Source organism: Sebastes fasciatus, chromosome 4 (genome assembly GCF_043250625.1).
Source record: "Sebastes fasciatus isolate fSebFas1 chromosome 4, fSebFas1.pri, whole genome shotgun sequence".
NCBI lineage: Eukaryota > Metazoa > Chordata > Actinopteri > Perciformes > Sebastidae > Sebastes > Sebastes fasciatus.
In genome coordinates this window covers 26,480,820-26,497,548 of record NC_133798.1, presented here as the reverse complement: position 1 = coordinate 26,497,548, position 16,729 = coordinate 26,480,820, and the positions used below count along the sequence as shown (strand labels likewise).

General features: G+C 40.1%; 2 protein-coding genes across 2 annotated transcripts; one reads left to right on the top strand and one right to left on the bottom strand.

Annotated features, from left to right (window-relative positions):
- Positions 1–626: 626 nt before the first annotated feature.
- prrt4a (proline rich transmembrane protein 4a) lies at positions 627–8,909 on the bottom strand. The gene is made up of 3 exons (XM_074633213.1): positions 6,870–8,909; positions 5,774–6,655; positions 627–4,464 (listed from the first exon to the last, which is right to left on the bottom strand). Exons 2-3 carry the CDS (start codon positions 6,528–6,530, stop codon positions 2,378–2,380), a joined length of 2,844 nt encoding a protein of 947 aa, XP_074489314.1. The 5' UTR covers positions 6,531–6,655; positions 6,870–8,909; the 3' UTR covers positions 627–2,377.
- Positions 8,910–11,894: 2,985 nt separating this feature from the next.
- LOC141766377 (transmembrane protein 53) lies at positions 11,895–15,312 on the top strand. The gene is made up of 4 exons (XM_074633210.1): positions 11,895–12,035; positions 12,280–12,542; positions 14,470–14,716; positions 14,879–15,312. The coding sequence occupies exons 2-4, from the start codon at positions 12,282–12,284 to the stop codon at positions 15,238–15,240; spliced, it is 870 nt and encodes a 289-aa protein (XP_074489311.1). The 5' UTR covers positions 11,895–12,035; positions 12,280–12,281; the 3' UTR covers positions 15,241–15,312.
- Positions 15,313–16,729: the final 1,417 nt, after the last annotated feature.

Genomic DNA, 16,729 nt, shown 5'->3' with positions numbered 1-16,729 from the left:
TGAACTTGCAGTCACGTCTGCACACAAACTCTGTATCTGTGTTTCTCCCACTGTGGCCTGCAGTGGAGGTAATGTGATTACCTGATCCCTTTCAACAAGGAAACGGATGTTGTTAACTACTTTAGGACAAGCTTATTACCGTTACTGATCTGGTGAGAGGTCCATCTCCTTGCTGGCCTATGAATTGCATCCAGGATACAGGAGAGTAGACTATACAACAAACCTTATATTTCCATGCTCATTTAATATATTACAATATACTTAATCTTTTGCAGGAAATCAGGCAGTCAGATATTGTTTTTACAGAATAAAAGACACATAAAAAAGGCAGCAAGTCTTTGGCATAATGTTTTAAATGTTAAACATTTTATTTCATTTAAGTAACAAGTTAAATAGCTTCATTATCAGCTCTCTGCTGATAACTTGTGTGTAAAGCTTACTGAGCCTGGAGGAAACATCTACACATAGTACAACTGTGTTCTCGTTATCCTCTTACTACACCCGTTAGTTTTTGTTTCTACATCATTTCTCTGACGGTGAGCTCTTTGAATGTGCTGCTGCTGTTGCAGAAGAAGGGACCAAAGCTTGGCGTCAGCCTTAATTCACATATTTGTAACAAGGAGATGTGTAATCTCACTCTGGATTTCATCTTATTTGGTGCAGAAACTACTAGATAACAAAATGTTTGAGTGACAAGAAGGCACTCTTTACATTTCAGTTTTATATTCATAATACAAATGAGTCTGAGTCACATTGGCTCGACATGTTGTGATCTTCCATAATTTAATTTTGCAAAAACATATTATAAATTACATGGCTATTGACTGTACATAATACAGGTAGTTGTTTGTCTTTTTTTAGGCTCAGTATTAAAAAAAATGAAATGAGATAGAGCTATGAAGTCAGTGGAGAAGTTTAGATGTACTTCTTTATAGAATTGTAGATAAAAAGTTATTTCAAGTTGATTTATCAGTTTATTTATTTATCAGTTAAAAAGTGAAACCTAATTTTGCAATAACATGCAACCACATAAATTAGGTTGACAGTTATTTGACAGTTTTTTACTTGAGGGTTAATATAAATATGTTCTTCTATCACCCACCCCAAGGCTTCAGGATGATATTTACTGTAAATAGTGTTGCATGAATAAAGATAATTTTGTCAAGGGCATTTTGTTTTAACATTTCTGTCATATCTCTAGAAATCATATGAAGAAAAAAGGTGTTGTTTTTCTAATTCAATATATTCAACATATTCAAAATGTAACCACCATAGGTACAACACAGTTTCAACATTGTTTTATATCTATGGTAACCACTGCAATTTTCACTTTCACCCTTTCACAAATGTCTATGGGTGTGCCCAGAATTTCTAACCTTGGCAAAACACAGATCCAGATCTTATACTTTTTCTTTTTACTTTTAGTACATACTGCAGCTGGCCTTACAAAGAACATACTGTTGCATGCAGTATGCATATAAATGGGACATACTACTTTGTCATAACGTTGTGCCTTGAACTTTGACCCTCTCATATATCCGCTGTGCAGAGGATTGTGGATCAGAATAGCCAGAAAAGCATGCTGGCTTGCATACTGCAAAATGTGACGTAGTAGGACATCCTGCATACTGCATTTGACGTACTATGTATTGGGACATACTAAATCTTTTCCTGGCATACTAAATAGTATGGCCACATTTTGCCACCGACTGGAAGTAAAAAAAAGCTGAGATTATTGCAACTTTGACTGTACGTACTACTAAACTTTCAGATATCACTCAAGTGGTGAGCTAAGCAGGCAATACAGAGACATGGGAGACAAATAGTGTATATATGAATTTTCCTTGACTTCCTAAGTTTATTACACCACATTGAAATAACATGTGATAAACCTCTGAGGAAAGCATTACATGACAAAATATCTGTTCCCATTATGAAGTAAAATTTTGCTAACTCTGTACACAACTTAATGGCCAGCAAGTTGCTGATCATGTGCCGGCAAAATATCATGCTTCACCATCACAAACAGCTCCCTCCGGTGAATTAGATTTTAATTTGTATTGTTGTTGTTTACCAATGTAGATGAAATATTCTGTCCATAAAATCACAATGGGGAAGAGCTCAAAGGGGCTGATCTCATTATTTAAGTCCTTCTGTGCACGTCTAACTTTTTCAGTTATACAAATATTAAAACGGAGATGAACTGTGATGAAGACAGCCTATATAATATCAACATATTTATAGATAATAAGTTGGGTCTACATATTATATAAATATTGTCCATTCCCCTTTCATTAGTTCAGGTAATTATTTTCATCTGTATAACTTTTACAGTTCCTCCATCTAACATGATCCGTCTGCTATTTCTGTACAATTTCTACAATTCAATGGTGTCACTGCAAACACTTAGAGTGTCAATTTGTTTACAAACACTGACGAACTCTGCCTGTACCTCCAGATCCCATTCCAGCTGTTTGCTCTCACTCAGCTGTTTAGTCCCCGCCAGCCGGCCAGATCCGTGACTGTCCTGGGAGGCTAAGCTCAGGGTTCGGTAACGCCTGTGGTAAGACAGGTGGGGGATTGCTCGCGGGAGGCTGCTCTGAGCAAAGTTTTGACCTCTGTTGGCCCACGAATGTGAGCGCAGCTTTCCCGTCTCCTTGGGATTTCCGCACAGGCCCTGGGTTGAACCAGAGACGCTCTCTTTCCAGTCCCATTGCTCTGGTGACGTCGGTGGCTTGCTGTGAGGCGTCAAAGAGCCGAGTGGCTGGGAAGGTCTTGAACTGGACTCTTCTTCCACGTCACCACAGGAAGAGGTTCGGTATAGGGCGTTTTCCACAGAGCTGGGCCCTTGCTTTGACGCACCTTGGCTAGGAGAGCTCAACGAGTGACTGGAGGAAGTTTGGACGAGTCTCGGCAAACCAAAGATACTGTGAGAGAACAGCGACTCACTGAACAGAGCCTGGTCAATGCTGCGGGACAAGTCTATGGGAGACGGGGGCCGCAGATCCACGGTTGAGTCCAGTCCGAAGCTATCCAGTGATGATCGCTGAGACTCAACTGCGTTTTTAGGCTGGTGCGGTGGGCTTGGGGGTGCAGGGAGAGGTAGCACAGTTCTCCGGCTTTGGCTGGACTTGGGGACGCAGTCTAGCCCGTTTCCAGGTGGATCCACCATTGAGAAAAGAGGAAGAGCCTCTGACTGTCCCTTAGAGATGACATCACAGACCACCAGCTTTTCCTGCTTGCCCTGGGACCAAGAGTCGTGAGATGAGAGGACAGGAGAGTCTGCAGCTCCCTGAGAGGGCAGGGTGAGCCCTCGTGAAGGGGAGCTGCAGGAGAGGCGGGACCAAGATCCTGGTCTGGGATGAGCTATGGTCTTAATGGAGGAGTTGTTGTTGCAGAATAGAGGGTGCGAACCAATGAGAGACAAACCTAGACACACCCCGACCTCACAGAGCCTGCAGCCGACCTGGTAGCCCCACCAGGGCCAGGGCTGGAACCCATAGCCGTCAACCCCACCCAAACCAAGGGTGTGCAGGATCCCATAAAACTGGAGGCCTCCGCACCCTAACAAACACAATGAAGCTCCTACTCCAGCTCCCGCTGCCCTTCCCCAGTCCTCCACTTTGGCGAAGGGGCAACGTGCAGGTCGCATCACTTCAGGAGACCCTCCGCTCTCTCCGTTGTCATTCAGCCTGTAGACGTGTTTAGTGTTGAACTGCATTAAGCAGTAAAAGATGAGGTAGGAGCATGAGAGAAAGATGGTGAGACACACAAACACACCCTGGGGGAATAGCAGGATGACGGAGGGGAGGCTGTGGAAGAGCTGGAGCATGCCGACGCACCCTAGAGAGACGACGGAATACAACAGGGACATGCACAGCAACAGGCAAGGTTTTGGCAAGGCTAAGAACGAGGTGGAGTTCGCAAGTGGGAGTGAAAGGTGCATTCGCGAACGCAGGGACAGAAGGATGAAGGCGAGGGAGAAGGCTGCGATCAAACAGGGGAAGGGCAGCTCAGAGAGCAGCAGAGAGCCCAGAGGAGGGAGACGGTCCTGGTGATTGTAAGCATCGTAGAGCAAACAGAACGCCTGGATCCCCGCAAATGCTAGGAGGAACAAGTGCAGCAGGGTGAAGTAGGGGATTCCCGGAGGACACCGCAGGGGCAGGCCTAGCAGGCAGACCACAGAGATCAGGCCAAACGCAGTAAAGACAGACCCGAGGCCATAGACGTGCGCTTCCCAAGCAAATCCCCATGTGGCGAGGGCAGAGTTCCAGTCGGAGTACAGAGGGACGAAAAGGGCAGGGCTGAGAGCCAGAGAGGGGCGCAGGGACTCGTCATCTGGGTAGGTGGGAGTCCAAGACTGGTCTGATGTTTTGCAGGGTGTGGCAGACGTGTCTGTGTCGCCATCAAGCAACAGTGTGCCACTGGGCTTTGAGAAATTCGGGTCATCATCCTTGGAGTCATCTGTAAAGTAAAATGAAACATTACCAACTTAGAGAAATATGAAATACAGACATAACTGAACGTTTTTAGCTGGCAAATTAGATGTTGAATATGCTAAATATTCCTGCAGAACATCAGCATGTTAGTCTTGTCATCATGAACAGGTTAGCATTTTAATAATAGTGATATTTTAATAATCTAACCAAATACAGGCTAAAGTAAATTATATCCACACTCTTTATTATCCAAAAAGAGAGCAGGGGAGAATCTGTGTGAAGTTAATCCATAATAAAACAGAGCATGCTCGTAACTGGGAGTCTCTAACTGGGTCACAGAAAGAGAGTGGGAGCATGAGGAAGTAGTGTGTGTGTGTGTGTGTGTGTGGAAGAAAGAGAGATGTGTGTTGATTAGCCAGTATTGACCTCATTGCTGCATGCTCTCATTCTGTGTCGCTATTATTAAGCACGGTCAAGAGGTGTTACGCTATCGTTAATGTTGCATCCTTTCTACAAGACCATGCAGAGGTATTTAACTGTCATATCTGACTGTGATTGTGTAACCAATAAATAATGTAAGCATCTCATTCTCTCTGTGAAATAATGTTCAGAGTATGGAGCCACCAGAATCAGGGAAGCTACTGCTTATAACTGGAATGTGTCCTGTTTCTGGTGAAGGGTTTGTGTCGATGCAGAAGCCGCAAACAAACAGTGAGATGCCTTTTGAGACAAAGGATTCCCACTGTGACATTTGACAAGTTTACTCAACAAAGGCTGAAAATTGTGTCTGGTATTAAATGCATAGGCGGCCTGAGGAAGAGTAATTTCTCACACAGTTCTGTCAGAGCTCTCCTCCCCCTGTGCTTGTGGACACAACACATCATTTACTTTGACAAGTGAGTGCCATCATGTGTTTGTGTGTGTGTGCAGTAAATACTGTATGTGCAGGTGTGCACCACATTATCCAGTAAGCTTTGGGTGTGGGTAATGAACGCTGACTGCAATGGGAATGAAATGTTTAGTGGAGGAGTTAGTGTGAGAGTCTGTGATAAAAGGATTGAGAGAGGAGGACAGGGGAGAGAGGATTGGGAAGAGTGAAAGCTTGGGGGGAGTGAAGTGATGCAAACCTGTCTGTGAATGTAAAACAATTGTGTCTGCCAGCAGAATACATATCAGAAACACTGCAGTCACAAATAGAGTCTCATAGAGTTTTATTTTAGGTGTTTAATGAGGCCTTCAATTGACGATTGGTCAGAAGTGATTGTTGGTGTCAGGTTTATTCAATGATGGATGATCCAAATACATTACATTTCATTCAAGAGCAGGACTCTTACCTTTATGTGCCTCCATGCTGACAGCTCCTCTGTGTAAAATACGACCCCTAATATCAATCAATCCATCTCCGGCCTCTTTCACTGGGAAAGTCCCCTGCTGTGTCTCTCCCTGCGTGATAGCAGAAAGGTTCCTGGTCTGTCCCCAACTGGCTACTGGTAGGGTAGGGCCATCAGGGCCAGATCCAGCAGACGGCGGTGAAGTGGGGTCCTGGTCTGATGGAAGCGGGCCAGACAGAAGAAAAGGTAACTGGCTATCAGTCGTCTCATTCTTCTGATTCTCTCCACTCTCCGTAGGATGCAATATAGATCCAATACCTGTCTCAGCTGGCTGATACTTTAATGTTTGTTCCTGGCTAGGTTGAGGTGGTACTCCTCCTGATGAAGACCTCATTGTTTGCGTGGCATCCTCTGTATCTGTGGGTCCGGATATGATAAGTCCCTTCTCGCCAGGATACAAAAGAGATGTCTCTGTGCTCTCCTGTACATCAACATATTCACCGATCACACCTTGTCTATCTAACTCCTCAGATGATGATGATAGAGGCCAACTCACAGGTAAGTCACCATTCTCAGTCCCAAACGTGGGATTCCCCGGTGCTAAACCAGATCTACGAGGTCTCTGTGGGGGCTGTGTGAGACGCGGCGACGCTGTGTCAGTGTCTGTCTCCTTGACATTTTCTCCAGCGAAGGCTTTGACATGCAGTGAGAGAGGCGAGGAGAGGGGGAGAAGAAGATAAAGAATCCACAGAGAGAGCATGGCGAAGGGTCTGCAAACTCCACCGCAACGTCACATGCTGTAGGTGTTCAAGGGTATTGTTTGTCCAATCACATGCTTTACAGATGTTTAACCTCAGGTCTCTGGGGAGCTCATGCTTAACACACCTGGGGGAAAAAGAAGTCACATTCAAGACACAATCAGTGCAACTATATCTGCAATAAATAGAATATCTGCATGTGTGGTGAGTACAAAAATGCAAATACTGCATATGAAAAGCACTCCTACTCTCCTATAAAGTCCTGTGACACACACACACAATAGAGTGTAAAGATTCATTCAACTGCTTTCTCGCAGCCGGTCTCAGTTCAGCTTTCTTACCTCACTCTGCTGCAGCCTCTTTAAACATACATGCCCCTCCGTGTCGCTGCATCATGCCTGCAGTCTCTCTCTCTCAGCGTAGCACTCTGTGTCCTCTCATACTCACTGTGCTATGCCCCTCTTCTCTCCATCAGACGGTCGACACATGGGACAGACCCCACCTCCCCGAGACAACCCCCGCTGTCCCACTCTCTGCCGCTGCACCGATCTGACAGTCAGTCAGTTTGCACAATCTCCCGTTCTATCTGAGGCATCATCATCATCCACACCACGCTCAGTATCATCTCTTACTGCTGCTTCTGTTCATCACATACACTCACACACACATCTCATGGTGTGTGTGTGTGTGTGGAGTACTGTATGGGATGTTTAGCATGAGAAGAAGAGAAGTACAGGGAAGGAAAGAAAAAAAGGAATAAATATGTCATAGGGGTCAGAACACGCTTGTCACCCAGATGGAACCAGTGCTACAGATCAATACATGCCATTGAGTTTAATTTACGACTGATGCTGTGCTCTTCCTCTTTAAGTATCACTCAGTTTGTGTCAGTAAATGAAGCATGGGAATTCTCTTTGAAAAGCACACATGTATAATGCATGATAGTGGTTACGTGTGTGTGTGCATTATGTACTGTTCATACAGTCCATCTGAACCAACAAACCGTAAGTCTGTAATCACCACTCGTGACCTTGTTGCCATGCTATTATTGTGGCAAGAATCTTTTTACGTGAATGATGTCTGTCTCTGATTGTGCCACGTTATACTCGCTTTCTTTATTTTCCTGTTCATGTGTGCTGTTTTAACCCGATGGGGGGAAAACCAGCAGCCTCGTGGCCTAATTCAATTCCCCAGGATGGTTCTAAAATAGACACTGATCCACATACCTTTGGATGCATTTAGAGTCAGAGAGTTTAAAGCTCTGTGTGGCTGAGGTACAGATCTGAAAAGTTCTGTTTTTAACTTCTCCACTGACTGACCACTGCTGAATTAGCAGGACACATGATTTTTCAAGCCAGGATTATTGTTTGTTAAGGGCATCCTGCCAAATGCACATTGATTCTTCTTCCATCCGCTGCAAAAAATAGATAAATACGGATCAAACTACATCCTCAAACAAATCTGCCAAACATATATTTAGCCACGAAACACAAAGACATAAACGCTGATTCTGCATGCCAAGAATGATGTTGGCTGTGACAGTAAACACCACAGCCAATAATGAAGAGAGCAGTTTACCAACTGGCTCCTAAGTTTAATGCCTCTGCTTAGAACAGTGGGATTCACATAAACACAGATTGAAATTTAGACAGTCAGTGAAGATAGGAGCTTCCCGATCGAGGGCTGCGATTAACCGGCTGTCTGATGAGGACACAGGAAAGCACCAACTCAGCCGTGACTAAAGGGACTGGAAAGGAACAATGAAAGGCCAAACACATGAGCTCAGTGAGGGACATGGCCAAATTATTGCCGCCTCACACTTGCTTTCCTAACTCATTGGGCAACTGGTTTCTGTTTAGACAAGTCATCCTCCAACAAGACAAAGTCAGCAGGGATTGGGGGTCCAGCTGGGAATGAGGACAGTCAGAACAAGACACAGAAACAAAGCTGCACAAGCAAAGAAGAGGATGAAAACAAGCCATGGTGCTGCTTGGATAAGATAAAGTTATATTGAGTCCCACTAAGCATATCCATGTGAGTATAGAAAAGACCTCTACATGACTTGACGTTTTAGCTTTTATCGCCTTCTCCTTTGTTAGCCTGATGTTTTAGGTTTGGCTGATTTGATGATTTAATGACAAAGATACACTTCCTTTGTAAATATTATTCCAAATATACACATTTTCTTTGCACATATCTTCTTTTTAAGGCGAGACACCCCAGGCAAAAAACATCCTTTTTTCATACGCTGGTCAATTTTGAGATTTTGGGCTATAATGCCTCATTTGCATATTTAAACATATAATTTCAGTTATATAAATATTAGATGTATATCAATATCTATGGACATTTTAGGACCACTAAAGTCTTGAGAGGAAATTTCAGGATGTGAAAACAAGTATTAAAAAGTGGACCTACCTATTATTGTTTTTTGGGGCGGGGGGTTTATTATTTTTTTTTATTCTATTCTTTCTTTTTATTATTATTATTATTATTATTATTATTATTATTATTATTATTATTATTATTATTGTTGTTGTTGTTGTTGTTGTTGTTGTTGTTGTTGTTGTTGTTGTTATTATTATTATTATTATTATTATTATTATTTCTTTTCTTAATTTTATTTCAATTTTGAATGTAGAAGTTCTTTTCTCTAGTGTACTTAATGAGTTCGTCTATAAGCTCAACTACTTAAAAAATTGGTTTATAAACTATTGTAATTAGGAACTGTAAATTGCATATATGAAAACATCATCATCATTATCAATAAATAATATTTTTTTATACTCCTGTGTGAATTAAATACTTGACAAATGAAAAATACAGAGTATTTTTCTCATTTTAAGAACATTGATTGCAAATTGAACAGTTTTAAGTGAAATTTTAGAGAAAAAAATAAATAATTAAAGGCCTATAGTCTATATCGCAATAGAAACGATATGTTTTGACGATATAATGTATATTGTCATAACGCCCAGCCCTAATTTGCATGTTATTTTAGTAATATAGAAAACAGTACAAAAGAGACGTGTATCATCCATGCATATGGAGGTTTGACTTTTGCCTTATACGATAGAGTGAAAAAACCAAGCCATACCATTAAAAGTCCACTGGTGTGTACACAAGATAAAGAGATAAATGTTCACCTCAGACATGTATGAGTCAAGCAAGGTCATGGTATATGGAGCAAGAGCGTGATATATGGAACAACAGCATGATATATGGAATACCTCTTGAACTAAAACATTGACATTACAGACCTTAATTCTCAGTACAGATGTTTTTTTTCACCTTTTTGCTCAGATCTGATCTTTCTGTCATAACTGTTCATACTGTTTAGAGATCACCTATATCCACCCAGTGTGAACCGTCCTCTGACCTGAAATGAACCCATGCACACATTTACAGCAACAAATACGACATATGCCTACAGTGAGGCAAAGGTTCATTACAGTGATTCTTTGTTGTTGTTGTTGTAGAGGTTGTAAGACAGTCTGGTCTAAAAAGAGAACCTATTGTGCTCATTTTCAGGTTTTCATAAACTATTGTAATTACGAACTGTAAATTGCATATATGAAAACAACCTCGAAAAAAGGGAAAAATAAAGTATTAAAAAACAAAAGGTGGACCTATAATAGACCTTTTTCACAACAGACATTTAGACTTGTTATCGTAAAAGCACAGGTGTATTTAATAACATTAATGATGGCTGCGTTCCACCTACTACTCAGCCACTCACTCATGAGCCATCATTACTGTTATCACTTTCACCTGTGCTTTACCTATACTCACAGACATGTCACAATGTCTGCCATGAGAAAAGGTCTATAAACTCACCATAAACTCAGACACACTATATGACTCCCTGAATGTTGTCACCAGGGAATGAAATTAGCACCTGCCACCTGCCAAATACAGGGTAAATGTTGGCTGTGGCAGTTAAGAATTTCAGGTGACCTGCCACTCGGATGTCACAATATCAGATTTTCACAACACAATTATTGTGGCCAATATAATTCATGATAATGGTATTATTCAGATATCTATAGAAAATTAAAAAAGAAAAAAAGCTACCAGTCAAATTCTTCTTTAACTTTGTTTATTGTGCGTTTTGTCTATTTTTTTTAGCAAATTAATTACAGTACACCCAAGTGTAGGGAGGTAGAGAGAGTTTGTAATCATAACTGTATATATCAAATGATTTAAGAGGCATTGAATTATTTATACAATATTATCATAGTTATTGTCAATACCTATATCACATCACCGTATCTACCACCATGGCAGATAGGACTTCCTTATATTAAGAAATATTATTTTTAAAAGGCAATTCCTGAGTTAAAAATAGTCAGGGATTAAATTAAGGTTACATAATATATTCCATATTTCTAGTGTCTGGTACCACTGACTCAGTGTTACAAGTCTAAAGCGTTCTACATAGATTTCAGGAGTGGCAGACAAATAAATTCAGTTCAGTGACCTGCCACAGTGGCAGGTGAGGAAAAAGGTTATTTTCAGACCCTGGTTGTCACCATGACTTTTTACCGTTCAAGAAGGCAAGACAAGTTGTTATTGTGGCCACTCTTAGTTTGGTCTTTAGCTAGTAGTATTTTTTATTTTTTATTTTTTATTTATTTATTTGCACATAATATAAAACTGCACAAAATCCAGTCAATGAAAAAAACAAACAAGAAATGTATCAGGAGAGGTCAAGAAGCCACAGGCTTATACAAAGGACCTCCCCCCCAACTCCAGAAGAAGAAAAAACAATAACAAAAAAGGAAGAAAGAACTAAACTAACATAATTTTAAAAATACAACAAAAGTTAAACAACAACAAGAAACTTTTATCCTTATTTTATTTTAACGTTTTTATCTATTCTTTTGTTATTATACTGTTTACTTGCACCAACAAAACCAAAGCAAATTCCTAGTGTATACCTCTTACACCTGGCAATAAACACCATTCTGATTCTGATTCTGATTCTGATTCTGATTGATTCTGATTCTGATTGATTCTGATTCTGATTCTGATTCTGAAATACACAACATGTGCCGAAAAACCTAACCAAACAGTGGAAAACAATCCAATAAAAACAATGAAATACATACAAAAAACATTACAGAGGAAAAGAAAATATATCTAAAAATATGAAAAGATAATTACACATCATGAATTAAATGTGATGATAATTTCCTTTTGGATAGATATAAAAGAACAACAAGTGCTTGATGAATGCTGTATGAGTGAATGGAGATAGATAGAGACACATCCTACTGGTTGGACCGGTCTGACGAGCACTTCATGTCACATGGTGTGCAGCAGTCAGCCGGAACACACTCCTCCTGTGAAGGAGGAAGAGGAGGGAGCTGCTGGGAGAACACTGACTTTATAGACAGAGAGCTTTGGGATGCAGCCAGAGAGTATGTGCTTAGCTAACTAACCTTGAGGCTACACCGCCGGCAATGCTGAGCATCGGAACATCTTGTACTAAACTATAATAGCAGGTAAGAAAGTTAAAGCTAACTAACTCAGCCAGAAGGACACATAAAGTGAGGTGCTAACGCTGTGAGTTAGCACAGGGGGTTTATCTCAGTAAAACAATGTTTATGATGGTTATTCTAACATGTTTTATGAGCAAAACGGTGTGTAATGTTAGTAGCTTTCTCATTGTCATTTTTACATCCATTATTATTGTTTATTTTATTCATATCCCTTTGTTTTTCTCTTGTTTTCTCTTGTTTTCTCCAGACATGACTGCAGCTGCTGCTATGTTGAGCTGGTCGGTCCTCAGCAGAGGAATCACTGCACACCGCCTCAGTAAAAACGTCACTTTCTACATGAATGAAGTCTCAGGATGTCCTAATAACAACAGAGAGTCTGGAGAGCATAATAATAATAATAAACCTCTCATGCTGATGCTGCCCTGGTTGGGCTCTCGACCTCAAGCTGTGGCCAAATACTGTGACATCTACTTCCGCACCGGCTTCGATGTGTTGGTGGTGGAGAGTGAGGTAAGGACCATATATATAATATATAATAACATAATTATAGATTAATTACTGTTAGTTATATGTTTAAATTAAGCTAACTTCATGATGACTGACTCAACTGCATTATTATGATTTATGATGAAATGTAAACATGTTTTTCTTTTTTTTGGAGGCTGGGAAATAGTTTTATTCTCATTTTTTTTTACATCAAATAAATAAAATCAAAAGCTGCACAAACCAGCTAATTAAAGTGTTTCAGGCATTCCTGGCATAATTTATTTTATTTTTATATTCTGAAAAATATATTTGCAGAATTGTAATGAAAAATCCAAACATGTATATGAATCTACTGTATCGAACTTTTGAAATAAAGTATTATAATATATATATATATATATTCTTAGATTTAGAAAACCTCTGATCTGAAAGTACACATCTTTTGCATTAGGACTGGGCGATATGGCCAAAATCTTCCACGTTTTCTGGTAATTCAATAAATAAATAATATTTTTTAATACTCCTGTGTGAATTAAATATTTGACAAATGATAAGTACAGAGTATTTTCTCATTTTAAGAACATTGATTGCAAAATGAACAGTTTAAAGTGAAATTTTAGAGAAAAAATAAATAATCAAAAGCCTATAGTCTATATTGCGATAGAAACAATATGTTTTGACGATATATATATTTTCATAATGCCCAGCCCTAATTTGCATGTTATTTTAGTAATATAGAATACAGTACAAAAGAGACGTGTATCATCCATGCATATAGAGGTTTGACTTTTGCCTTATACGATAGAGTGAAAAAACCGAGCCATACAATTAAAAGTCCACTGGTGTGTACACAAGATAAAGAGATAAATGTTCACCTCAGACATGTAGGAGTCAAGCAAGGTCATGGTATATGGAGCAAGAGTATGGTATATGGAACAAGGGCATGATATATGGAACAACAGCATGATATATGGAATACCTCTTGAACTAAAACATTGACATTACAGACCTTAATTCTCAGTACAGATGTTTTTTTCCCCCTTTTTGCTCAGATCTGATCTTTCTGTCATAACTGTTCACACTGTTTAGAGATCACCCATATCCACCCAGTGTGAACCGTCCTCTGACCTGAAACGAACCCATGCACACATTTACAGCAACAAATACGACATACTATATGCCTACAGTGGGGCAAAGGTTCATTACAGTGATTCTTTGTTATTGTTGTTGTAGAGGTTGTAAGACAGTCTGGTCTTTAAAGAGAAGCTATTATGCTCATTTTCAGATGCATACTTGTATTTTGTATACCCCTCATGGATGTAAACAATGCAGCTTTCAAACTTTTAAGAAAAATTGGCAAATGTTTTATGGGGAAGGGAGTGCATTCAACACGTTTGGTAGACCTCAAGGACACACACAATGTGTTTTAGTTAGAGACACCGAAGGAACTTTTGTTAGTTAACAAACTCCACAGGGCTCTGTACCAGAAAGGGGTTTAAATGAAGGGTTTGTTAACCCTGAGTTGAGGGAAACTGTGGGTTTTCAGCTCCAGAAACAGAGATTACTTTAACTTGGGGCCAGTAGCTGTAGTAATATACGCTGTGAACCTCTCATGCTCGCTATACTAGCGGGTCTTCTTCATCAAACCCTGAGTTTCTCTCATCCTTTGACCGAGCCTAGAGTAGCTGTCAGACACGCCGTTTAATTTCCTCATTCATACAGTCAATATCAAAGGTTTATTAATTTGCAGAAAGTTACATTGGGAAAAGAACGACTATCTTTAACATCATCGTTTTTATGATCAATCAGTCATCAGTTATTATTGTCTTTAACCTCTGTAGTCTCTATATAAATATTCAGTAAAAGGATGGGCCCTTATCTCAAACTGCTTAAAGCCAACTGATGTTTCACCAGCTTTCTGTTTCTCTCTGATTGTTTTTTTACATGCAAGGTGCAAGAGTTCCTGTGGCCTCGCTGGGGTCTGGATCATGGAAAGAGGTTGCTGGAGTTGCTCCACAGTGAGCGCTTTGTGTCCCGCCCGCTGCTCGTCCACGCTTTCTCTATCGGCGGCTTCACATTTGCTCAGCTGCTGGTACATGTTTCCCAGGACACGCAGAAATATCAGGCGCTCACACAGAGGATCAAAGGCCAAGTCTATGATAGCCTGGTGGTGGGCTCTGTGGAGACGATGGCCGGAGGTCAGTTCAGCACTGACATGATTTAGCACATTCATCAATTTTTCATTAATATCCATTATGCACAATCACACAGGCTGGATCCAAAAATCATATGTTTATAAATGAAATGATACATATGTGAATAGGAGTTAATGCTGCGTGTTTTTTCTCCTCTCTGCCCAGGTCTAGCTAAGACTATATTTCCACGTTGGAAGACGCTGGTAAAGCAAGTAAGCCTGTTATACTTTGACATGTTCAAACGCCAGACGGTGGACTACTTTAACACAAGCATCGATGTGTTTTGGAACTCTCCCGTCACCGCTCCTGCGCTGTTCTTCTTTTGCGAGAACGACGCGTTGAGCGACCCACGAGCCATGGAGGAGATGATTGATCACTGGCGGAAGCGCGGGGTCGACATCACGGCAAAGAAGTGGGAGGATTCAACACATGCAGGTCACCTAAAGAGGCACCAACAAGAGTATCTGAGCATCCTGGACGTGTTCCTCCACTCACTCCGCCTCGCCCCGCTGAAGGCCAAGATGTAAGAGGATTTCAATACAACACAATGCCATATTTATATATTCTCATTGAGATTAAAATCTATTTTTTAAGAGCGACCTGGCCAAGAGGGTAGCATGAACATTGTTACAACAATAATAATAACTAGGGCTGTAAAATTAAGGCAAATTTGTTTTAATGCCACTAATTTCTTTAATGCATCAACAGAAAACGTGCTTTTTAGGTTTAAGAGGGCTCAGTTTTAAAACTAGAAGATGGTATCATACAAAACTAGAAAACCTAAGGAATCCATTAGTACCAACCATGTCATACTAGCTTGTCGAGAAGAAGGCTAAATAACGCTTCAAATGCGCTAAATTTTGGCGAGGAAATACTGGCATGGCCATTTTCAAAGGGGTCCCTTGACCTCTGACCTCAAGATATGTGAATGAAAATGGGTTAAGCCCTAATAATAACAACATAAACACAAACCATACATGCAGACAAATACAACTGTCACACATTAGAGGTGAATGAGCACAATAACCAGTTAATATGCAATACAAAAAACAGTTATAATACATAAAATTAGGTAAATTTTAAAACGATTTCAGTGAAAGATTTAAGAGTAATCACATTGACCAAGAGGGCTATTTTCTCCATCCTTTAAAATGGATTTAAGTTCCCTAATAGTAATCAGCTCTGACAGTTTCAGGTCCTTCTGAAACATTATCCCAGGAAGAAGGAGCAGCATATTTAAAAGCTTTTTTCTTAGTTCTGTTCCAGCTTGACTTTGTTGTTTTCTGTGTTTAATATTTAATTTTTTTTTAGCTTACAGTGTGTTGCAATTATCAGAAGAGTTTCCGATTAATTTTTTGTCGCACATTTCATTACAGGAAAACTCAATGTGCGTTACATTAAAATGCATACAGAAACAAATAACATAAGAATGTGTTAAATAACTAAGCCGAACATGAATATTTCCTTGAGTGAAAATTATAAAAAAATGTTCTGACTTGTATGACTCCTCAAATGTGTAGAAAGAAAAAAAAACTGGAGTTCCTGATTCCTTGAAATTAGTCTGGCTGAGCTCAGACACACACAGTTTCGTCTCAGCAAACTTGAGTCAGCACAGTCATCCATTGACGTCTTGTAGCCAAAAGATAGAATAGCAAACACTCCAATGGTCAAATTCACTTCACTTTACTATACATTTACTGTAAATGTGCCCTGTTTGTTATCTTGAAGTAAGAATGCCGATGCTCCAACGATGAGAAAGAAACAGTTCCAATGTGATGTATTTTTTGCACAGACAATTGCTAAATTTGAAGGTGCTTGATCTAAATATCAACTAAATTGGCTCCATTATGTGGATTGTACAGTACTGTAGACAATGTTCATGAAGGATTTTGCATTTGCTGTTTATATGGGTGTGTCTTTCCAGGAAAAACTCTTATTACACTTCCTTATTTTCCCTTCATTTCTCTGTCAAGGGACGTTGACTAACCTTTACTGATGGGTGATTGTGCTCTCATC